The 17,613-nt window shown below is 38.6% G+C and overlaps 2 protein-coding genes across 2 annotated transcripts; both read right to left on the reverse strand.

The window, feature by feature from the left end:
- Positions 1 to 753: 753 nt before the first annotated feature.
- On the reverse strand, positions 754 to 3,084 carry LOC132561775 (ADP-ribosylation factor-like). Its single transcript, XM_060226473.1, has 4 exons — positions 2,991 to 3,084; positions 2,304 to 2,480; positions 1,397 to 1,534; positions 754 to 917 (listed from the first exon to the last, which is right to left on the reverse strand). The coding sequence occupies exons 1-4, from the start codon at positions 3,082 to 3,084 to the stop codon at positions 754 to 756; spliced, it is 573 nt and encodes a 190-aa protein (XP_060082456.1).
- Positions 3,085 to 11,268: 8,184 nt separating this feature from the next.
- On the reverse strand, positions 11,269 to 16,620 carry LOC132561780 (ADP-ribosylation factor 6-like). The gene is made up of 4 exons (XM_060226478.1): positions 16,542 to 16,620; positions 14,686 to 14,862; positions 13,207 to 13,344; positions 11,269 to 11,423 (listed from the first exon to the last, which is right to left on the reverse strand). The coding sequence occupies exons 1-4, from the start codon at positions 16,618 to 16,620 to the stop codon at positions 11,269 to 11,271; spliced, it is 549 nt and encodes a 182-aa protein (XP_060082461.1).
- Between the last annotated feature and the right edge of the window lie 993 nt (positions 16,621 to 17,613).

Consider the following 17,613-nt stretch of genomic DNA (forward strand, 5'->3'; position numbering starts at 1 on the left):
CAATCGTAATTTCGATGGCGGCGTGTTTAAAATGGAGGTGTGTTTACAAATAGCGAGTTTCCACTGCTCATATATCAATACTTTATGCACAAAGTCATGGTAACTATTGTTTGAATAACTTAATTTTAACTACATCTTAGAGAATATCTCAATAATTATGTGTGATTCTACACTAAAGTTTTGGTGAATGTTACGTATATTGGGGCTTTAACGTCTCTCTAGTGATGTGGCCGACAATAAATATTGAAATCTCTCAGTAAAGTTCTGGTATATGTTGTAAGTAATAACATTAAAACTAACTAAACTGCATCTTTATCTTTTATTGACAAATCTACATCCAACAGAAAACCGCTTCAGTTTCAAGTCCACCATGGTGGACCGTGGTAGTTCCACTTGAGCTGGATTTGTGGACCGGAAGAAATTTAAACAAAATCATACTTGGTTTTGCCCACTCGCACAGCCATACATCACAAACATCTTAATCTCATTATAGTGTGAATGATAGTCTCTGTGCAGCACCAGGGTTGTGATAACGGAACCCATGTCTTTTATGGAATGTCCATCTTTGTAGCAGAAATGAGAAGTGTCCCTTTCTGTCCCATATCCTGAGGGATATGTATGTGTTTGTCTCGAAGATGAGACACGATCCCTTTCTGTCTCTCGGACATGTAGGAATAAGACACACACGTGGTATATCCGTTTACTTGTCCGCACGACTAGATACCACAGAGCGCATGCTCCAAAGTGGTGTTATTACCTTTGTCGGTTCTTGTAATCTTTGACTAGCCTTCCAAGTTCTGTTACAGCCTCATAGACTCCCTCTCCTGTGGGAGCGCAGCAAGACTGTATGTGCCATTTCCTGCTCCGCAAAGAACGTAAATCCATGGCGTCAATGATTTCAGAGGGTTTCATGGCATCTGAAACCAAACAAGACATTTTTAATTCAATCATAACTAGATTCATAGATGGAATGGTGAAATTTCGGAAACCGTACAGATCTACATATATATTCACAAAAGTTGGTACAATAATACATCAAATTTTACTTTCCCTTTTACTAAGTTGGATGAGGTGGTGTGAACTTGTTGTATTCTTTTTCAAATCAGTAAACTGGTTTAGTGGAGTAGGAACTCATCTAATATTTAGTGCGATTTTGACAAACTGGTTTTTGTAAGAAAAGCATGCGGCTAAATATTGTACTAACATCATCATTTGCTCCTACTGATATGGTTATATACGTCATTCTTACTTTGGGATGTTTTAGTATTAGAATGTAATATTGTGCTAAATATGCTGTATGCTATTAATTAGTAATATTGTAGTAAAAAGTCCTTTTGCACAGTATGCGAACAATTTTCGAATGTACTCGCATTCACCAACGACGTTAATGACTTACTCGGCATGTCCATTTTGTTGGCGATGACCACTACCGGACAGCTGGCAGGCATATCCGGACTGTTTACGATCCCAAACAGCTCTTCCTTGGCCTCAGACATTCTCTGTCTATCCGAGCTGTCCAACACGAACATCAAACCTGAAAACGAAACAGTGACGTCAAATTGCGTTCATAAATCAGACTATTGTACCCGCTGTCCCCATTACATGAACGTAGGAGGCGACTTAACTTGGGATCTTCATACTTTCTTTCTGATGATTCCGTGACACTGTCTCACGCATGTAGGGAACGTTCACCCCTGTGAGGAAGGCTTTGAATTTGTCCTCTGTCCGAGACATACCAATTGCTTTAAAAATGGAAGTAACTGCTTTCTGCTTAACGTTAAAAATATGGTAGATCTAACGACTGGTTTTCTCGTCCGATATAATGTGACCTGATGGGGTGTCCTGTGTTGGGGTCATCGTCAGTATACTTCAGTGTGATTGCACTATAAAGTATATTTCAATATAGTTTCGCGCTATAACAAAATAGATAACCTTTACACGAACATTTCGCAGCCTTGTATACCTCGGGTGGCCGTCCTTAAATAAGTCTTGCTGTTGATAAGACGCAAAACAATATAAATAAAATCAAACCAAGTATCAGACATTGGAAGAGACAGTGACGTAAAATCGAGATAACAATATGGACTTCGGGAAAAATTAGTACTTCTCTGATGGAACATCTAGTATGGTGTATTCAAACCGGTTTAATGTGCTCCCAGACTTACTTCCCTTCATTCTATCAGTATGGTATAGCGATTGCCCTGACAGCTCAACCGATGGATCCATACTCAAGACAAATACAACAGACAATAGGTGAAAAATATGGTTGACTTAAAAATAAAGCGAGATAACTCTTGTTATACCTTCCGCCTCGCTGTAGTAATGTCTCCAAAGCTGTCTGATCCGGTCCTGACCGCCCACGTCCCACACTGTAAATGTCACGCCTTTACACGGGGTCACGGTCTCCACATTAAATCCCAAGGTAGGGATTGAGGACACCACTTCATTCAACTTCAGTTTGTACAGAATAGTCGTCTTTCCTGTATAACAAGACACGCTAGTTGTATAATCTTACTATAGTTTATGTTTTATATCCATCTTCAATTTTTATTGTGCATAATCAGTAAATAATTATAATTCAATAACAACATAATGAATGCGGAAATTAACACTAAATTATCATTTAATGTGCATATTAGGTAATTGAATAGATATCAATAACAACATAATGAATGCGGAAATTAACACCAAATTATCATTTCAGAGACCGAAATCTTTATCTAAGATTCAGCATTTTATACACACATCATGCCGTAGTTTTAAGTAAACACATACATTGTACACACATGACTACACACAGCTCTTTCAATCAAAAGAATTGTTATATATATAAACATCCTCACACTCAGCATAACTGATGACTTAGAACGAAATAATAAACAACAATATAACCACAAGGTTATGAGTATTTGTAATATATGTAGTTTAAACTTAACATATTAGTAGATAATATAGTTTAACTTCTCATAGCCACGAGGAGGATGTCCTACCTGCATTATCCAGGCCCAACATTACAATTTTGGACGGGTCCTCCTCTCCAAACGATGACAATGCATCGTACAACTTCGTCAGCCACAATCCCATTGTTACAGTGTATACCAGTAGAAGGATTTATCCAGTTATGATGGTAATACTTCTCCATGCTCTTTATATAGGGCTGTTGTACTGATGACATTTTTTCACCGACGTGGTATTGTTTACAGTTGCGAACAGGTAGGGGATTCCACGCTGGAGAAAATGACGTCACCGAAAGGAAACCCCGGCAACAAAGACACGTGATACAAACAGAGCACAACGCAAAGCTACGATAAATCTAGGCGGATCAAATCGACCGCACATGCTAGTTATGTACATGACCTACTGAAAATTTACACATAAAGTGTCTAGTTGATGATTCAGTTCGATGTGACAGAAAATCGTCCGTCCATTATCAACCGTTCTGATCTCCTAGACTTACTTCGCTTCGTTTGTCATTATAGTATGGCGATAAATATTATCAACAGGACCTTTTAATTGTCCCAGATTTAGATTAGATTAAAACTATATTTATAACCTGTCACAATTCTAGTTATATAAAGTATGGTTAGCTTACAACAATAACCCGTCACAATTCTTATTATATAAAGTATGGTTAGCTTACAATAATAACCTGACATTGTTCTAGTTATATAAAAGTATGGTTAGCTTACAACGATTACATGTCACAATTCTAATTATATAAAGTATGGTTAGCTTACAACAATAAGCTGTCACAATTCTAGTTATATAAGGTATGGTTAGGTTACAGCAATAACCTGTCACAATTCTTGTTATATAAAAGTATGGTTAGGTTACAACAATAACCTGTCACAATTCTAGTTATATAAAAGTATGGTTAGGTTACAACAATAACCTGTCAAAATTCTAGTTATATAAGGTATGGTTAGGTTACAGCAATAACCTGTCACAATTCTAGCTATATAAAAGTATGGTTAGGTTACAGCAATAACCTGTCACAATTCTTGTTATATAAAAGTATGGTTAGGTTACAACAATAACCTGTCACAATTCTAGTTATATAAAAGTATGGTTAGGTTACAACAATAACCTGTCAAAATTCTAGTTATATAAGGTATGGTTAGGTTACAGCAATAACCTGTCACAATTCTAGCTATATAAAAGTATGGTTAGGTTACAGCAATAACCTGTCACAATTCTTGTTATATAAAAGTATGGTTAGGTTACAACAATAACCTGTCACAATTCTAGTTATATAAAGCATGGTTAGGTTACAACAATAACCTGTCACAATTCTAATTATATAAAGTATGGTTAGGTTACAACAATAACCTGTCACAATTCTAGTTGTATAAAGTATGGTTAGGTTACAACAATAACCTGTCACAATTCTTATTATATAAAGTATGGTTAGCTTACAATAATAGCCTGTCATTGTTCTAGTTATATAATGTACGGTTGTATTACAGTAATAGTCTGTCATTGGTCCCGCTATACAATGTATTGCGCTATAACAGCAGCCTATCGGACGTCTTTTTAATTGTCACTGTGATATATCATTGTTTTTTCACGGTAATGTATCACTGACCTAGCCACTGCAATTTTTCACTGACATTTTCACTGTAATATATGTGTGGGAGGATCCCATATGCAAGTACCATACTCAAATTTGGGTCGCACAAGTGCCTAATAAGTTTTTTTATGTCTAGTTTGTGGTGTATAGAAATGTAAGGTTTCTATTTAAGAAAACTTAGGGCGTTGTTATTATTTGATGTTCCATTGTTACACTGGATGTTCTACTTGAGGTTAGTGGTCTTTCTCCAGTGTCCATAGATTTACTGAATACGAAAGAGAGGACTGAAGCACTACATGACCACTGATGGTGTTTAGTCCACATGCCTTGTAGGGGTTACTGTTGTGTACGAGCTCAGAAATATCATAATGATGTTGATATTCGGCATAATGGGATGGGGGCTTAGGCCTTAATCAGGAATGGGCGTGTCAGTTTCGGTGGTAAATATTGAGTGGAGGTGACAGTTTCATACATTTGCCTTCTCAGCGTTGTCAGTTGTAAGTAGGGCCTGACGTTCAGGTGGTGGAGTTCCGTTTTTTCGGATCTCCATCTTATTATGTAAGAGTAGAATGTTTTGGGACTGGCTTTGGTGTCTCCGAGTCGGTGACTTTCATCAGTTGGGAGAACACACATGAGCTTTTTTCAATATAGTTCTAATACGATTCTAATTTCTTCCTACTTTTAAGGGGATTTTTTACTTTTTTTTTTTTTTTTTAGTTGAGCTTGTTTTTGTTTTTGTTTTTTTTTTGTGATAAGTCTACTTAGGGAATTGCTGACCCAGGAAAGTTTGTGTGGATGAGCATCTTACTGGGGATATTGGTGTCTATAGAGGATATCTTACTGGGGATATTAGTGTCTATAGAGGATATCTTACTCGGGGATATTAGTGTCTATAGAGGATATCTTACTGGGGATATTAGTGTCTATAGAGGATATCTTACTGGGGATATTAGTGTCTATAGAGGATATCTTACTGGGGATATTAGTGTCTATAGAGGATATCTTACTGGGGATATTAGTGTCTGTAGAGGATATCTTACTGGGGATATTAGTGTCTGTAGAGGATATCTTACTGGGGATATTAGTGTCTGTAGAGGATATCTTACTGGGGATATTAGTGTCTGTAGAGGATATCTTACTGGGGATATTAGTGTCTGTAGAGGATATCTTACTGGGGATATTAGTGATATCTGATATTAGGTAGAGGATATCTTACTGGGGATATTAGTGTCTGTAGAGGATATCTTACTGGGGATATTAGTGTCTATAGAGGATATCTTACTGGGGATATTAGTGTCTATAGAGGATATCTTACTGGGGATATTAGTATCTGTAGAGGATATCTTACTGGGGATATTAGTGTCTATATAGGATATCTAACTCGGGGATATTAGTGTCTATAGAGGATATCTTACTGGGGATATTAGTGTCTATAGAGGATATCTTAATGGGGATATTAGTGTCTATAGAGGATATCTTACTCGGGGATATTAGTGTCTGTAGAGGATATCTTACTGGGGATATTAGTGTCTATAGAGGATATCTTACTGGGGATATTAGTGTCTGTAGAGGATATCTTACTGGGGATATTAGTGTCTATAGAGGATATCTTACTCGGGGATATTAGTGTCTGTAGAGGATATCTTACTGGGGATATTAGTGTTTGTAGAGGATATCTTACTGGGGATATTAGTGTCTATAGAGGATATCTTACTGGGGATATTAGTATCTGTAGAGGATATCTTACTGGGGATATTAGTGTCTATATAGGATATCTAACTCGGGGATATTAGTGTCTATAGAGGATATCTTACTGGGGATATTAGTGTCTATAGAGGATATCTTAATGGGGATATTAGTGTCTATAGAGGATATCTTACGCGGGGATATTAGTGTCTGTAGAGGATATCTTACTGGGGATATTAGTGTCTGTAGAGGATATCTTACTGGGGATATTAGTGTCTATAGAGGATATCTTACTCGGGGATATTAGTGTCTATAGAGGATATCTTACTGGGGATATTAGTGTCTATAGAGGATATCTTACTCGGGGATATTAGTGTTTATAGAGGATATCTTACTGGGGATATTAGTGTCTATAGAGGATATCTTAATGGGGATATTAGTGTTTATAGAGGATATCTTACTGGGGATATTTGTGTCTATAGAGGATATCTTACTGGGGATATTAGTGTCTGTAGAGGATATCTTACTGGGGATATTAGTGTCTATAGAGGATATCTTACTGGGGATATTAGTGTCTATAGGGGATATCTTACTGGGGATATTAGTGTCTATAGAGGATATCTTACTCGGGGATATTAGTGTCTATAGAGGATATCTTACTGGGGATATTAGTGTCTATAGAGGATATCTTACTGGGGATATTAGTGTCTATAGAGGATATCTTACTGGGGATATTAGTGTCTATAGAGGATATCTTACTGGGGATATTAGTGTCTATAGGGGATATCTTACTGGGGATATTAGTGTCTATAGAGGATATCTTACTGGGGATATTAGTGTCTATAGAGGTTATCTTACTGGGGATATCAGTGTCTATAGAGGATATCTTACTCGGGGATATTAGTATCTATAGAGGATATCTTACTGGGGATATTAGTGTCTGTAGAGGATATCTTACTGGGGATATTAGTGTCTGTAGAGGATATCTTACTGGGGATATTAGTGTCTATAGAGGATATCTTACTGGGGATATTAGTGTCTATAGAGGATATCTTATCTACTGGGGATATTAGTGTCTATAGAGGATATCTTACTGGGGATATTAGTGTCTATAGAGGATATCTTACTGGGGATATTAGTGTCTGTAGAGGATATCTTACTGGGGATATTAGTGTCTGTAGAGGATATCTTACTGTAGAGGATATCTTACTGGGGATATTAGTGTCTGTAGAGGATATCTTACTGGGGATATTAGTGTCTATAGAGGATATCTTACTCGGGGATATTAGTGTCTGTAGAGGATATCTTACTGGGGATATTAGTGTCTGTAGAGGATATCTTACTGGGGATATTAGTGTCTGTAGGATATCTTAGGATATCTTACTTGGGGATATTAGTGTCTGTAGAGGATATCTTACTCGGGGATATTAGTGTCTGTAGAGGATATCTTACTCGGGGATATTAGTGTCTGTAGAGGATATCTTACTCGGGGATATTAGTGTCTGTAGAGGATATCTTACTCGGGGATATTAGTGTCTGTAGAGGATATCTTACTCGGGGATATTAGTGTCTATAGAGGATATCTTACTCGGGGATATTAGTGTCTGTAGAGGATATCTTACTGGGGATATTAGTGTCTGTAGAGGATATCTTAAGGATATCTTACTGGGGATATTAGTGTCTGTAGAGGATATCTTACTCTGGGGATATTAGTGTCTGTAGAGGATATCTTACTGGGGATATATTAGTGTCTGTAGAGGATATCTTACTGGGGATATTAGTGTCTGTAGAGGATATCTTACTGGGGATATTAGTGTCTGTAGAGGATATCTTACTCGGGGATATTAGTGTCTGTAGAGGATATCTTACTCGGGGATATTAGTGTCTGTAGAGGATATCTTACTCGGGGATATTAGTGTCTGTAGAGGATATCTTACTGGGGATATTAGTGTCTGTAGAGGATATCTTACTCGGGGATATTAGTGTCTGTAGAGGATATCTTACTCGGGGATATTAGTGTCTGTAGAGGATATCTTACTGGGGATATTAGTGTCTGTAGAGGATATCTTACTGGGGATATTAGTGTCTATAGAGGATATCTTACTGGGGATATTAGTGTCTATAGAGGATATCTTACTGGGGATATTAGTGTCTATAGAGGATATCTTACTCGGGGATATTAGTGTCTATAGAGGATATCTTACTGGGGATATTAGTGTCTATAGAGGATATCTTACTGGGGATATTAGTGTCTATAGGGGATATCTTACTGGGGATATTAGTGTCTATAGAGGATATCTTACTCGGGGATATTAGTGTCTATAGAGGATATCTGGGGATACTGGGGATATTAGTGTCTATAGAGGATATCTTACTGGGGATATTAGTGTCTATAGAGGATATCTTACTGGGGATATTAGTGTCTGTAGAGGATATCTTACTGGGGATATTAGTGTCTGTAGAGGATATCTTACTGGGGATATTAGTGTCTGTAGAGGATATCTTACTCGGTAGAGGATATCTTACTGGGGATATTAGTGTCTAGAGGATATCTTACTGGGGATATTAGTGTCTATAGAGGATATCTTACTGGGGATATTAGTGTCTATAGAGGATATCTTACTGGGGATATTAGTGTCTATAGAGGATATCTTACTGGGGATATTAGTGTCTGTAGAGGATATCTTACTCGGGGATATTAGTGTCTATAGAGGATATCTTACTGGGGATATTAGTGTCTATAGAGGATATCTTACTTGGGATATTAGTGTCTATAGAGGATGTAAAGGAAGTTATAAAGTAACTGTACAGATAGTTACCAGATGCTCCTATCATTGTCTCATTCATTGTTTGTAAGACTGACTCGAAAACTCTAGCTTTATTTCGTACCATTTTGCTTTGTTGTACTTTAGAATCATGCTTGGACCATTTCTGACCCGCCTTAACCAGATATCAATTTTCAGAAATGCCAAGTCTTGGTCCACGTGACTGATTGGAGAAAGCTAACTTTGTAGACACAGGATAGATTATTGGTTAAGACCAGATCCAGTATCATGTTGTGCCATATTGTTTTATCCACGCTTAGGCCATGATCTTGTATAAGATCTAGTAAGATGTTATGAAGTATGGTCTCCGGCCTTCCTGGGATCTAGGATGGTGGAGTAATTTTCCCAGTCAATACGATCAAGGTTAAAATCTCCGTAGAGTTTGAGTAAACAGTCTTAACTGCTGTAACGATAGACATCCTTTGTTTTGAGAGAGACTGTAGCAACTAACAATAATAAATTTTTTTAATCCAGAAATATAAATTTTGCCCATACAATTTCACAGTTGTCAGTATTAAATTATAGGAGTTGGATGCTGTTTGGCCTGGCCACTCACCGCAGTCAGTGCACCCCATTAGTTCTGACCGTTTATGTTCGGTATCCGGTCATTGCTATACACTGTATATAGCTTCCTTCGAGAAGAATTCGTGTGATGGAATATCACTATCAACTTAGGTTTACGTGCCAGGTATTATGTCAGGGTTGGTGGAATCAAGGACTTACAGTAATTCTGGATCTTTAATTTCCTTTTTTTTTAATTGATTGAAAAATTATGTTGAATATACCGAGTCAAAGTTTTTTTTATCATTATTGTTTTGGTGAGTGCGATTGACGTTGGGTATATTGGGATTGCTTGGGATTTTGGAAGATCAGTAGGCAGTGAGGATTCCAGGATTGCTTTCCTCTGAACACTTGTCAGATCTGAAAATCGATTCTCCGGCTCAAAACTGGAAGTTGAATCAGAAAATGCTGTCGAGAAATTTGGCATACCTCATTGGATGCATTCCTATGATATATTACTTGAATTCATGCCACTTTACATGTGAGTGTACACTCTGACAATCTATGTGAAACCGTGTTTCACAACTGTCATAGCATGTGGCTTCATGTTTCCAGGTTACTGCTTTGTTGCAGGTACCACAAGGCTATCTTGGGCCAGGGTTATTTTCTTCATCAGAGGAATTTGCTAGTATGAGGATGTACAAATGGACTGGACGATTCGTATGAAGTTTTAGCGTTTGAAAAAGCTAAGCTGGTAATCACGATAGTCTCCAGTTTATGTTGGAGTAGGTCAGAGAATGGATAATGACCATCGATGTGGTCACTGAATGTCCACTGTTTCATGAGGCATTCTAGGGTTACATGTTTTAGTAGCTAAATTAAGAACACATTAAATACCAGTGTGAAATGTGTAGGATAAATCTTGATAATCAAGTCGTACCAGAACAGAATTATGATTTACAATCACAAGGCACTTGGCAGTTCAGGGTTTACAGGGAGAGTGGCGATTTTGAGACAATTTGTCTTGTCCACTGCGTTGGTGAATGTTTTCTAAACCGGAAGTACAAGCGATCAAGACCGAGGGAAATTTGAAATGTGCACCTAGGTCAAATGTATTTTATCCACGCTAAAACTCCGGGAAATTTAAGTTTTAGCGGCACTGCCAGAAAGAATTGTGGCCCCACGCAGCCGAAAGTCCGGTTTTTCAATCGGCATAGGTGTGTATTTTGGAAAAATAATTTGATGAAATTGAATGTGTGTTGACATGTTTTATTCCCGTAAATGATCATGCTTTCACAATTGATAGTCGATATCTATATATACGGATTGTGATTACATTTTTCTTCGACATTAATATATACTAAACCTTTGTTAGTTAATAATAGGTAGGAATTTTACTTTCGTCAGTGTTAAGTCACGTGATAAGGAAACTCCTTGCTCAGTTGTTAAGATAAGCTGTTAATGGCGACAATGCTGTATTGTTCATTGTTCACATGGAGCAATGTATCAACATCTATGTACATAAGCACAATTTGGATGTGGTTAAAACTGTAAATTATGTATTTGAATTGAATACATGTGGATTTCCGTTTTTTTTTTTTTTTTTCCGTGTCAGACACTGGTTAGAAGGGACGGGACCATTTCCGTTACGATCCGATGATAGCAACAGGAATAGAACGGTCGATATCACGTTTTGTGTTCTTTTACTAGTCTACCAAGTTCCGTCACGGCTTCATGAACCCCTTTCCCTGTCTTCGCACAGCACGACTGCACGAGCCATTTCCTCTTCCGCACTGACTGTAGGTTCAAAATGTCGATAATTTCCGAGGACTCCATTGCGTCTATAAAGAGATGCATTTATATTATGTTTGAATCAGATTTTGAGATAAATATACCCGTGTACACTTTACTTTCTCATCTATCTACTGTGATTAAAGTTCTGCTTAAATGTTAGTAAATACCACTCCCTCCCTCTACCGAGACTAATTCAAAATGAGTTATATTTGGCAGTCAATATACTATGCAAAATAGTATTTATTAATTTCACGGAAACGTACATAATATACAGAGCACAATGATCTGATTGAGACACTTTGCATTCTAAGACATACCCTCATAGTGAAAACCATTTACAAAATAGCTAACCATATAGAGATCAAATCCCAATATGTACTCGCACACATATGTTTTGAAATACGCGAAGTAGTAAAAAAATATATGAAAATAAAAGAATTGTATATGCTATCATCTTATTTCCAAATCGGATACAATAACTGATAGCGACCAGATATAAGGCTATTATGTGGAGAAGAGTAACAAGCAGAGGCGTATTTACGACGACATAAACAAGAGTTGTATGTTAGAAATATCTTGGATTCGTTTCCAGTCCATATAACATTTACACGACCTATAACCCAGGAAAATATGTTGTTTTTAAAGGCTTGCCCGGGCTCCTTTAATCATCAAATGGAATATTTCGTATAGAATGGAGGCTCCATATAGCGCCCTTACAGACAACTGAAGATAGACGGGTGGACTGGTGGTCGGACAGACAACTGGTGACAGACTGGTGGTCGGACAGACAACTGGTGACAGAGTGATGGAATGGTGACCTGACAGACAACTGGAGACAGACTGGTGGTCTGACAGACAACTGGTGACAGAATGATGGAATGGTGACCTGACAGACAACTGGAGACAGACTGGTGGTCGGACAGACAACTGGTGACAGAGTGATGGAATGGTGACCTGACCGACAACTGGAGACAGACTGATGGAATGGTGGCCCGACAGACAACTGGATACAGACTGATGGAATGGTGACCTGACAGACAACTGGAGGCAGACTGATGAACTGGTGGTCGGACAGACAACTGGAGACAGACTGATGGAATGGTGGCCTGACAGACAACTGGAGACAGACTGGTGGTCGGACAGACAACTGGAGGCAGACTGATGGAATGGTGGTCGGAGAGACAACTGGAGACAGAGTGATGGAATGGTGACCTGTCAGACAACTGGAGACAGACTGGTGAATTGGTGACCTGTCAGACAACTGGAGACAGACTGATGGATTGGTGACCTGTCAGACAACTGGAGACAGACTGATGGAATGGTGACCTGACAGACAACTGGAGACAGACTGATGGAATGGTGGCCTGACAGACAACTGGAGATAGACTGATGGAATGGTAGCCTGACAGACAGCTGGAGACAGACTGATGGAATGGTAGCCTGACAGACAACTGGAGACAGACTGATGGATTGGTGACCTGTCAGACAACTGGAGACAGACTGATGGATTGGTGACCTGTCAGACAACTGGAGACAGACTGATGGAATGGTGACCTGACAGACAACTGGAGACAGACTCATGAACTGGTGGCCTGACAGACAACTGGGGAACACAATGTAACCAATCACATCCTTCATATATCCTTATTATTTCTGTTACGTTTCACTGTTATGAAACATAACCTTCTGTAGAAGTCGCATTCACAAGTGTGAAAGATTTCCGGAATAATGGACAACGAGTGGAACTACTTCCCCTTCATGTCGGACTAGGAAGTGAACAACAGGACAATCAAAAGGGGACAATAGGTTAGATGGTTACACAAGACTTACTAGGCATATCAGTTTTGTTGGCTAAAACTAGCAAGGGACAGCTGGCTGACATATCCGGACTGTTCAGGATTCGAAACAGCTCCTCTGCGGCCTCGGGCATCCTCTTTCTATCCGAGCTGTCTACCACGTATATCAGACCTAAACAGAATCCAAGAAACTTGTTACATGACCAACCAACACCAACTACATGTTCTGTTTCATATCGATTCCAGAGTGTATTAATATTGAAACTTTTTACTTTCCAAATTTTCTTTTAGCATTTTTATAATTCCAAATACGAAAAAAATACACAAACGTAGAAATAGAAAGAATTTGGACGGCAATTCCTTTCCATTTAGCATAGTTAAACTGAGTCTTACTCGGACTTTTGTTTGTCTCGAATTCCTTAGGTCTTTGATTTTGGAAAATTAATTTTCCTGTTTTTAGAAACTTGTTTCTGTTAGCTTAATAGGAAGTAAAGTTCAGATTAAAAGACAACTACCTATCATCGTCTAAATGAGAAATAGAAGACATTGAGTATGAACCTCAACAATGACACTGTTAGAGCTACCTTTCGGTACACTTCATAACCATACTTTATCAAGCGAAAGCTCCTAAAATTAACAATGAGACATGGTAACTGTACAAAATGGAAACTTTAAGATGTTTTAACAGAACAAGCGTTTCTGAGGACAGAATGTTTAAAATCCTTAATTGTATACTACAATTAATCTTGTCTGGATTTTCTTAAGTCGCCTCCTGGGTCTAAATTAGAACCTTAGCAACAGGTGTGTGACACTGTCTACATTTGGCACTACTGTAGTTGATTCTAATTTGTATTTAAGGGTGCTATTAACTTTTGAGTCTTTTGGACGATTTTCAAGACAACATGTGGCAGACACTGCTGGTGCACAAACACATATGCTTGGCGTTCTCAATTACGAAATCCATTGAATTAAGGGACTTGTGCAACTCCCAATTTGAATTCTGACGTTACTTTGGGTTTTCTTCAGTCGCCTCCTTTCAAAATATGGGTCCTATGTAACAAAACTGGAATCCATTTAAGGGTACACCAGTTATGTAATAGTGAAGCCTGGCGGGGGATTAATTTTAGCAGTTATTCTTTAAAGTTGAATAACTGTGTTTACAATGGCTGTTATCTTATAACATAGCCGACTGCTCTTGAACAAGTTCCTCTATCTTGCAGCCTGATGCTGTCTTTAGTTGAACAAGCTCCGCTATCTTACAGCCTGATGCTGTCTTTCGTTGAACAAGCTCCGCTATCTTACAGCCTGATGCTGTCCTTCGTTGAACAGGCTTGCTCTATCTATTTCTAAATTTGTATTTAAGTGTTATTCACTTGTGTCTTTTTATACAATTACTACAATTATAGATTATTTGAAAATTAGCGCGGGATCGTAGTACAGACCATTTCATGATTAAAATCCCCAAAACACCCGAATAAAACTGTAAATAAAACATGATAAAAACGATAATTACCACGAGTTCCACTGATGTAATGAATCCATATGGGTCTAAGCTGTCGTTGACCGCCCACGTCCCACACAGAGAGATTCACACCGTTACATGGGGTCACCATCTCCACATTGAAGCCCGCCGTAGGGCATGTTTTCACCATTTCATTTTGCACGATTCGGTACAGTATTGTGGTTTTACCTACACAGACAAGACAGGTAACGTGTACGTCACGTGACCGTGATAAATTTTGAGAACGTAAATAAATACTAGAAATATTCAATGTCGAGCAAAAACAGATCGTTACAATTTAAAATTACCAATAGAATAGAGATTCTTATAACACAATCAGCAAAAGATTGTGAGAATGTGCCGTTTCCATGACTATCTGAGTACAGGGTCACCTTCCTCAGACAAATGACCAGTGTGGAGCGTTCTAGCACTGCCGTACATGATGCACATGATGGTAAGGAATCGGCCGTGCTTTGGTCCTATATACGCCAAGGTCGAAAAAAGGTGTGACAACATGGTAAACAAATTATAGAAAAAAGTACACTAGATGGTAACAATGCACTGTGGTCAATTCGACCTTAATGTACATAGGATTTTAGGTGCCAGTCTGAGGTGGTCAATTCCACCTTGGTGTACATAAGATTTTAGGTGCCAGTCTGAGGTGGTCAATTCGACCTTGGTGTACATAGGATTTTAGGTGCCAGTCTGAGGTGGTCAATTCGGCTTTAGTGTACATAGGATTTTAGGTGCCAGTCTGAGGTGGTCAATTCGACCTTGGTGTACATAGGATTTTAGGTGCCAGTCTGAGGTGGTCAATGCGGCTTTAGTGTACATAAGATTCTAGGTGCCAGTCTGAGGTGGTCAATTCGGCTTTAGTGTACATAGGATTTTAGGTGCCTGTCTGAGGTGGTCAATTCGACCTTTGTGTACATAGGATTTTAGGTGCCTGTCTGAGGTGGTCAATTCGACCTTTGTGTACATAGGATTTTAGGTGCCTGTCTGAGGTGGTCAATTCGACCTTTGTGTACATAGGATTTTAGGTGCCAGTCTGAGGTGGTCAATTCGACCTTTGTGTACATAGGATTCTAGGTGCCAGTCTGAGGTGGTCAATTCGATCTTAATGTACATAGGATTTTAGGTGCCAGTCTGAGGTGGTCAGTTCGGCCTTAGTGTACATAGGATTCTAGGTGCTAGTCTGAGGTGGTCAATTCGGCTTTAATGTACATAGGACTTTAGGTGCCGGTCTGAGGGGAGAAAGACGCCAAAGTATATAGAACCGTGGAAGAGTCATTCAGGCACATCTGAATGGAATATGAAGTGAGAGAACTATTGAAATGGAGAAGAACACAAACCTTCGTTTTGTCTTAGTGTCGACACCATTGGTTAGCCAAACCTGGCTTGTGTGATTTTATTCAACGGCATGTCAAAACAATAGAATTGACTTCAGGGGAGTAATTCATTTAAATATTCTTGACGGGCCTGTTCACCAGCAGTTCCATATCACATACATTTAGTAGCCCCCTCCTCTCCTATCGCCAGGACGTCCTTGTGTCTACCGAGATATAAGTATAGTTGTTCTGTCACGGTTATGGTCTAACCAGAATATGTAAATATTGTAGAGAGCATTCACGGACCATGCGATGTCGGTAAAAGTACATGTAAAGATAACTATCAATTGATTTACTGGCAATATGTTTGTTGGCTCAGATAAGAACGGTTGTCCAACGTAATTTACAAATAACACTAGTCTTACGATTATTAATAAAAGTCAGTCTGTTAACGTATACTTAGTGTACTTGTTCCCCGGAACCGACTGTGACCTATATATAGCGCAACACCTGTATAGCCACATTGATCTCAATAGTTACCTGCATTGTCCAGACCAAGCATTAGGAGTTTAAGGAAAACGTCCTCTTCGCCGCATATTTTTGTTGACAACATACCCATTGTGAATGCATGACAGTTTTGTTGTGATAGAGCTCCGTTACTTTTTTTTCATCACGAAATGTTTTCTATGCCACAAAACAAGCAGGGGATTCCACGCCGATACACTGACGTAAATAGGGAATACCCCGCAACAAAGACACGTGATACAAACACACAAACGGGTGTCCTAACAACAGCCAGGTACGGATATGGAACGTCCCTACATCGGTATTAAAATTGTAAATAGTTTGCTAATGCTGATGTAACATTAACTTAATTATATAAGATCTCATAAATAATAATGAAATCTATATCATACAAGTATCTTATATGTCTATGATGAGGTATCAGAGTTGTAAGATATCCGATAATATGTATATGATTTTTTAGAAGAAATCTCACAAGTTATAGATAAATTATTATGGGACATTTTGGTGTCATTAGGATTTTGAAATCAAAGACACATCGAAAGGAACGTTATGATAGTTTTGGCTAAAAAACGTGAATTTTCATATTATTAAGTATCCTAAGATAACACGTTGGAGGTATTATTTATACGATCAGATAAAAAATGAGAGGGTTATAGTTTGTGTGTGAACTCTGATTTGCCAGGACTCTCTGTGATGACTGGTGGTAGATTGTTGCAGGGTCGGAGAGTTCCAGGAAAGAAAGATGGTTGGTGGTAGTTGGTGGTCGAATGCGAATTAAGAATTTCTCTTTTTCGAATGCTACTAGACCTTGTATTTATAAAATAAAAATTATGTAAGAGTGGCTTCTGTCGTTTTATAGTGTTGGTCGATGAAATGTTTTAACATATCTGAGACGCTGTCTGTACATTGCAACACTGTGACGAGTTTAAAGATTCCAGCTGTGGTGCAGTATTCCAGCTGTGTGGTGCAGTATTCCAGCTGTGGTGCAGTATTCCAGCTGTGGTGCAGTATTCCAGCTGTGTGGTGCAGTATTCCAGCTGTGGTGCAGTATTCAAGCTGTGGTGCAGTATTCCTGCTGTGGTGC

The sequence above is a fragment of the Ylistrum balloti genome, unplaced genomic scaffold, assembly GCF_031769215.1.
Source record: "Ylistrum balloti isolate Yb309-2 unplaced genomic scaffold, AGI_CSIRO_Ybal_v1 Utg371276, whole genome shotgun sequence".
In the NCBI taxonomy this organism is placed as follows: domain Eukaryota; kingdom Metazoa; phylum Mollusca; class Bivalvia; order Pectinida; family Pectinidae; genus Ylistrum; species Ylistrum balloti.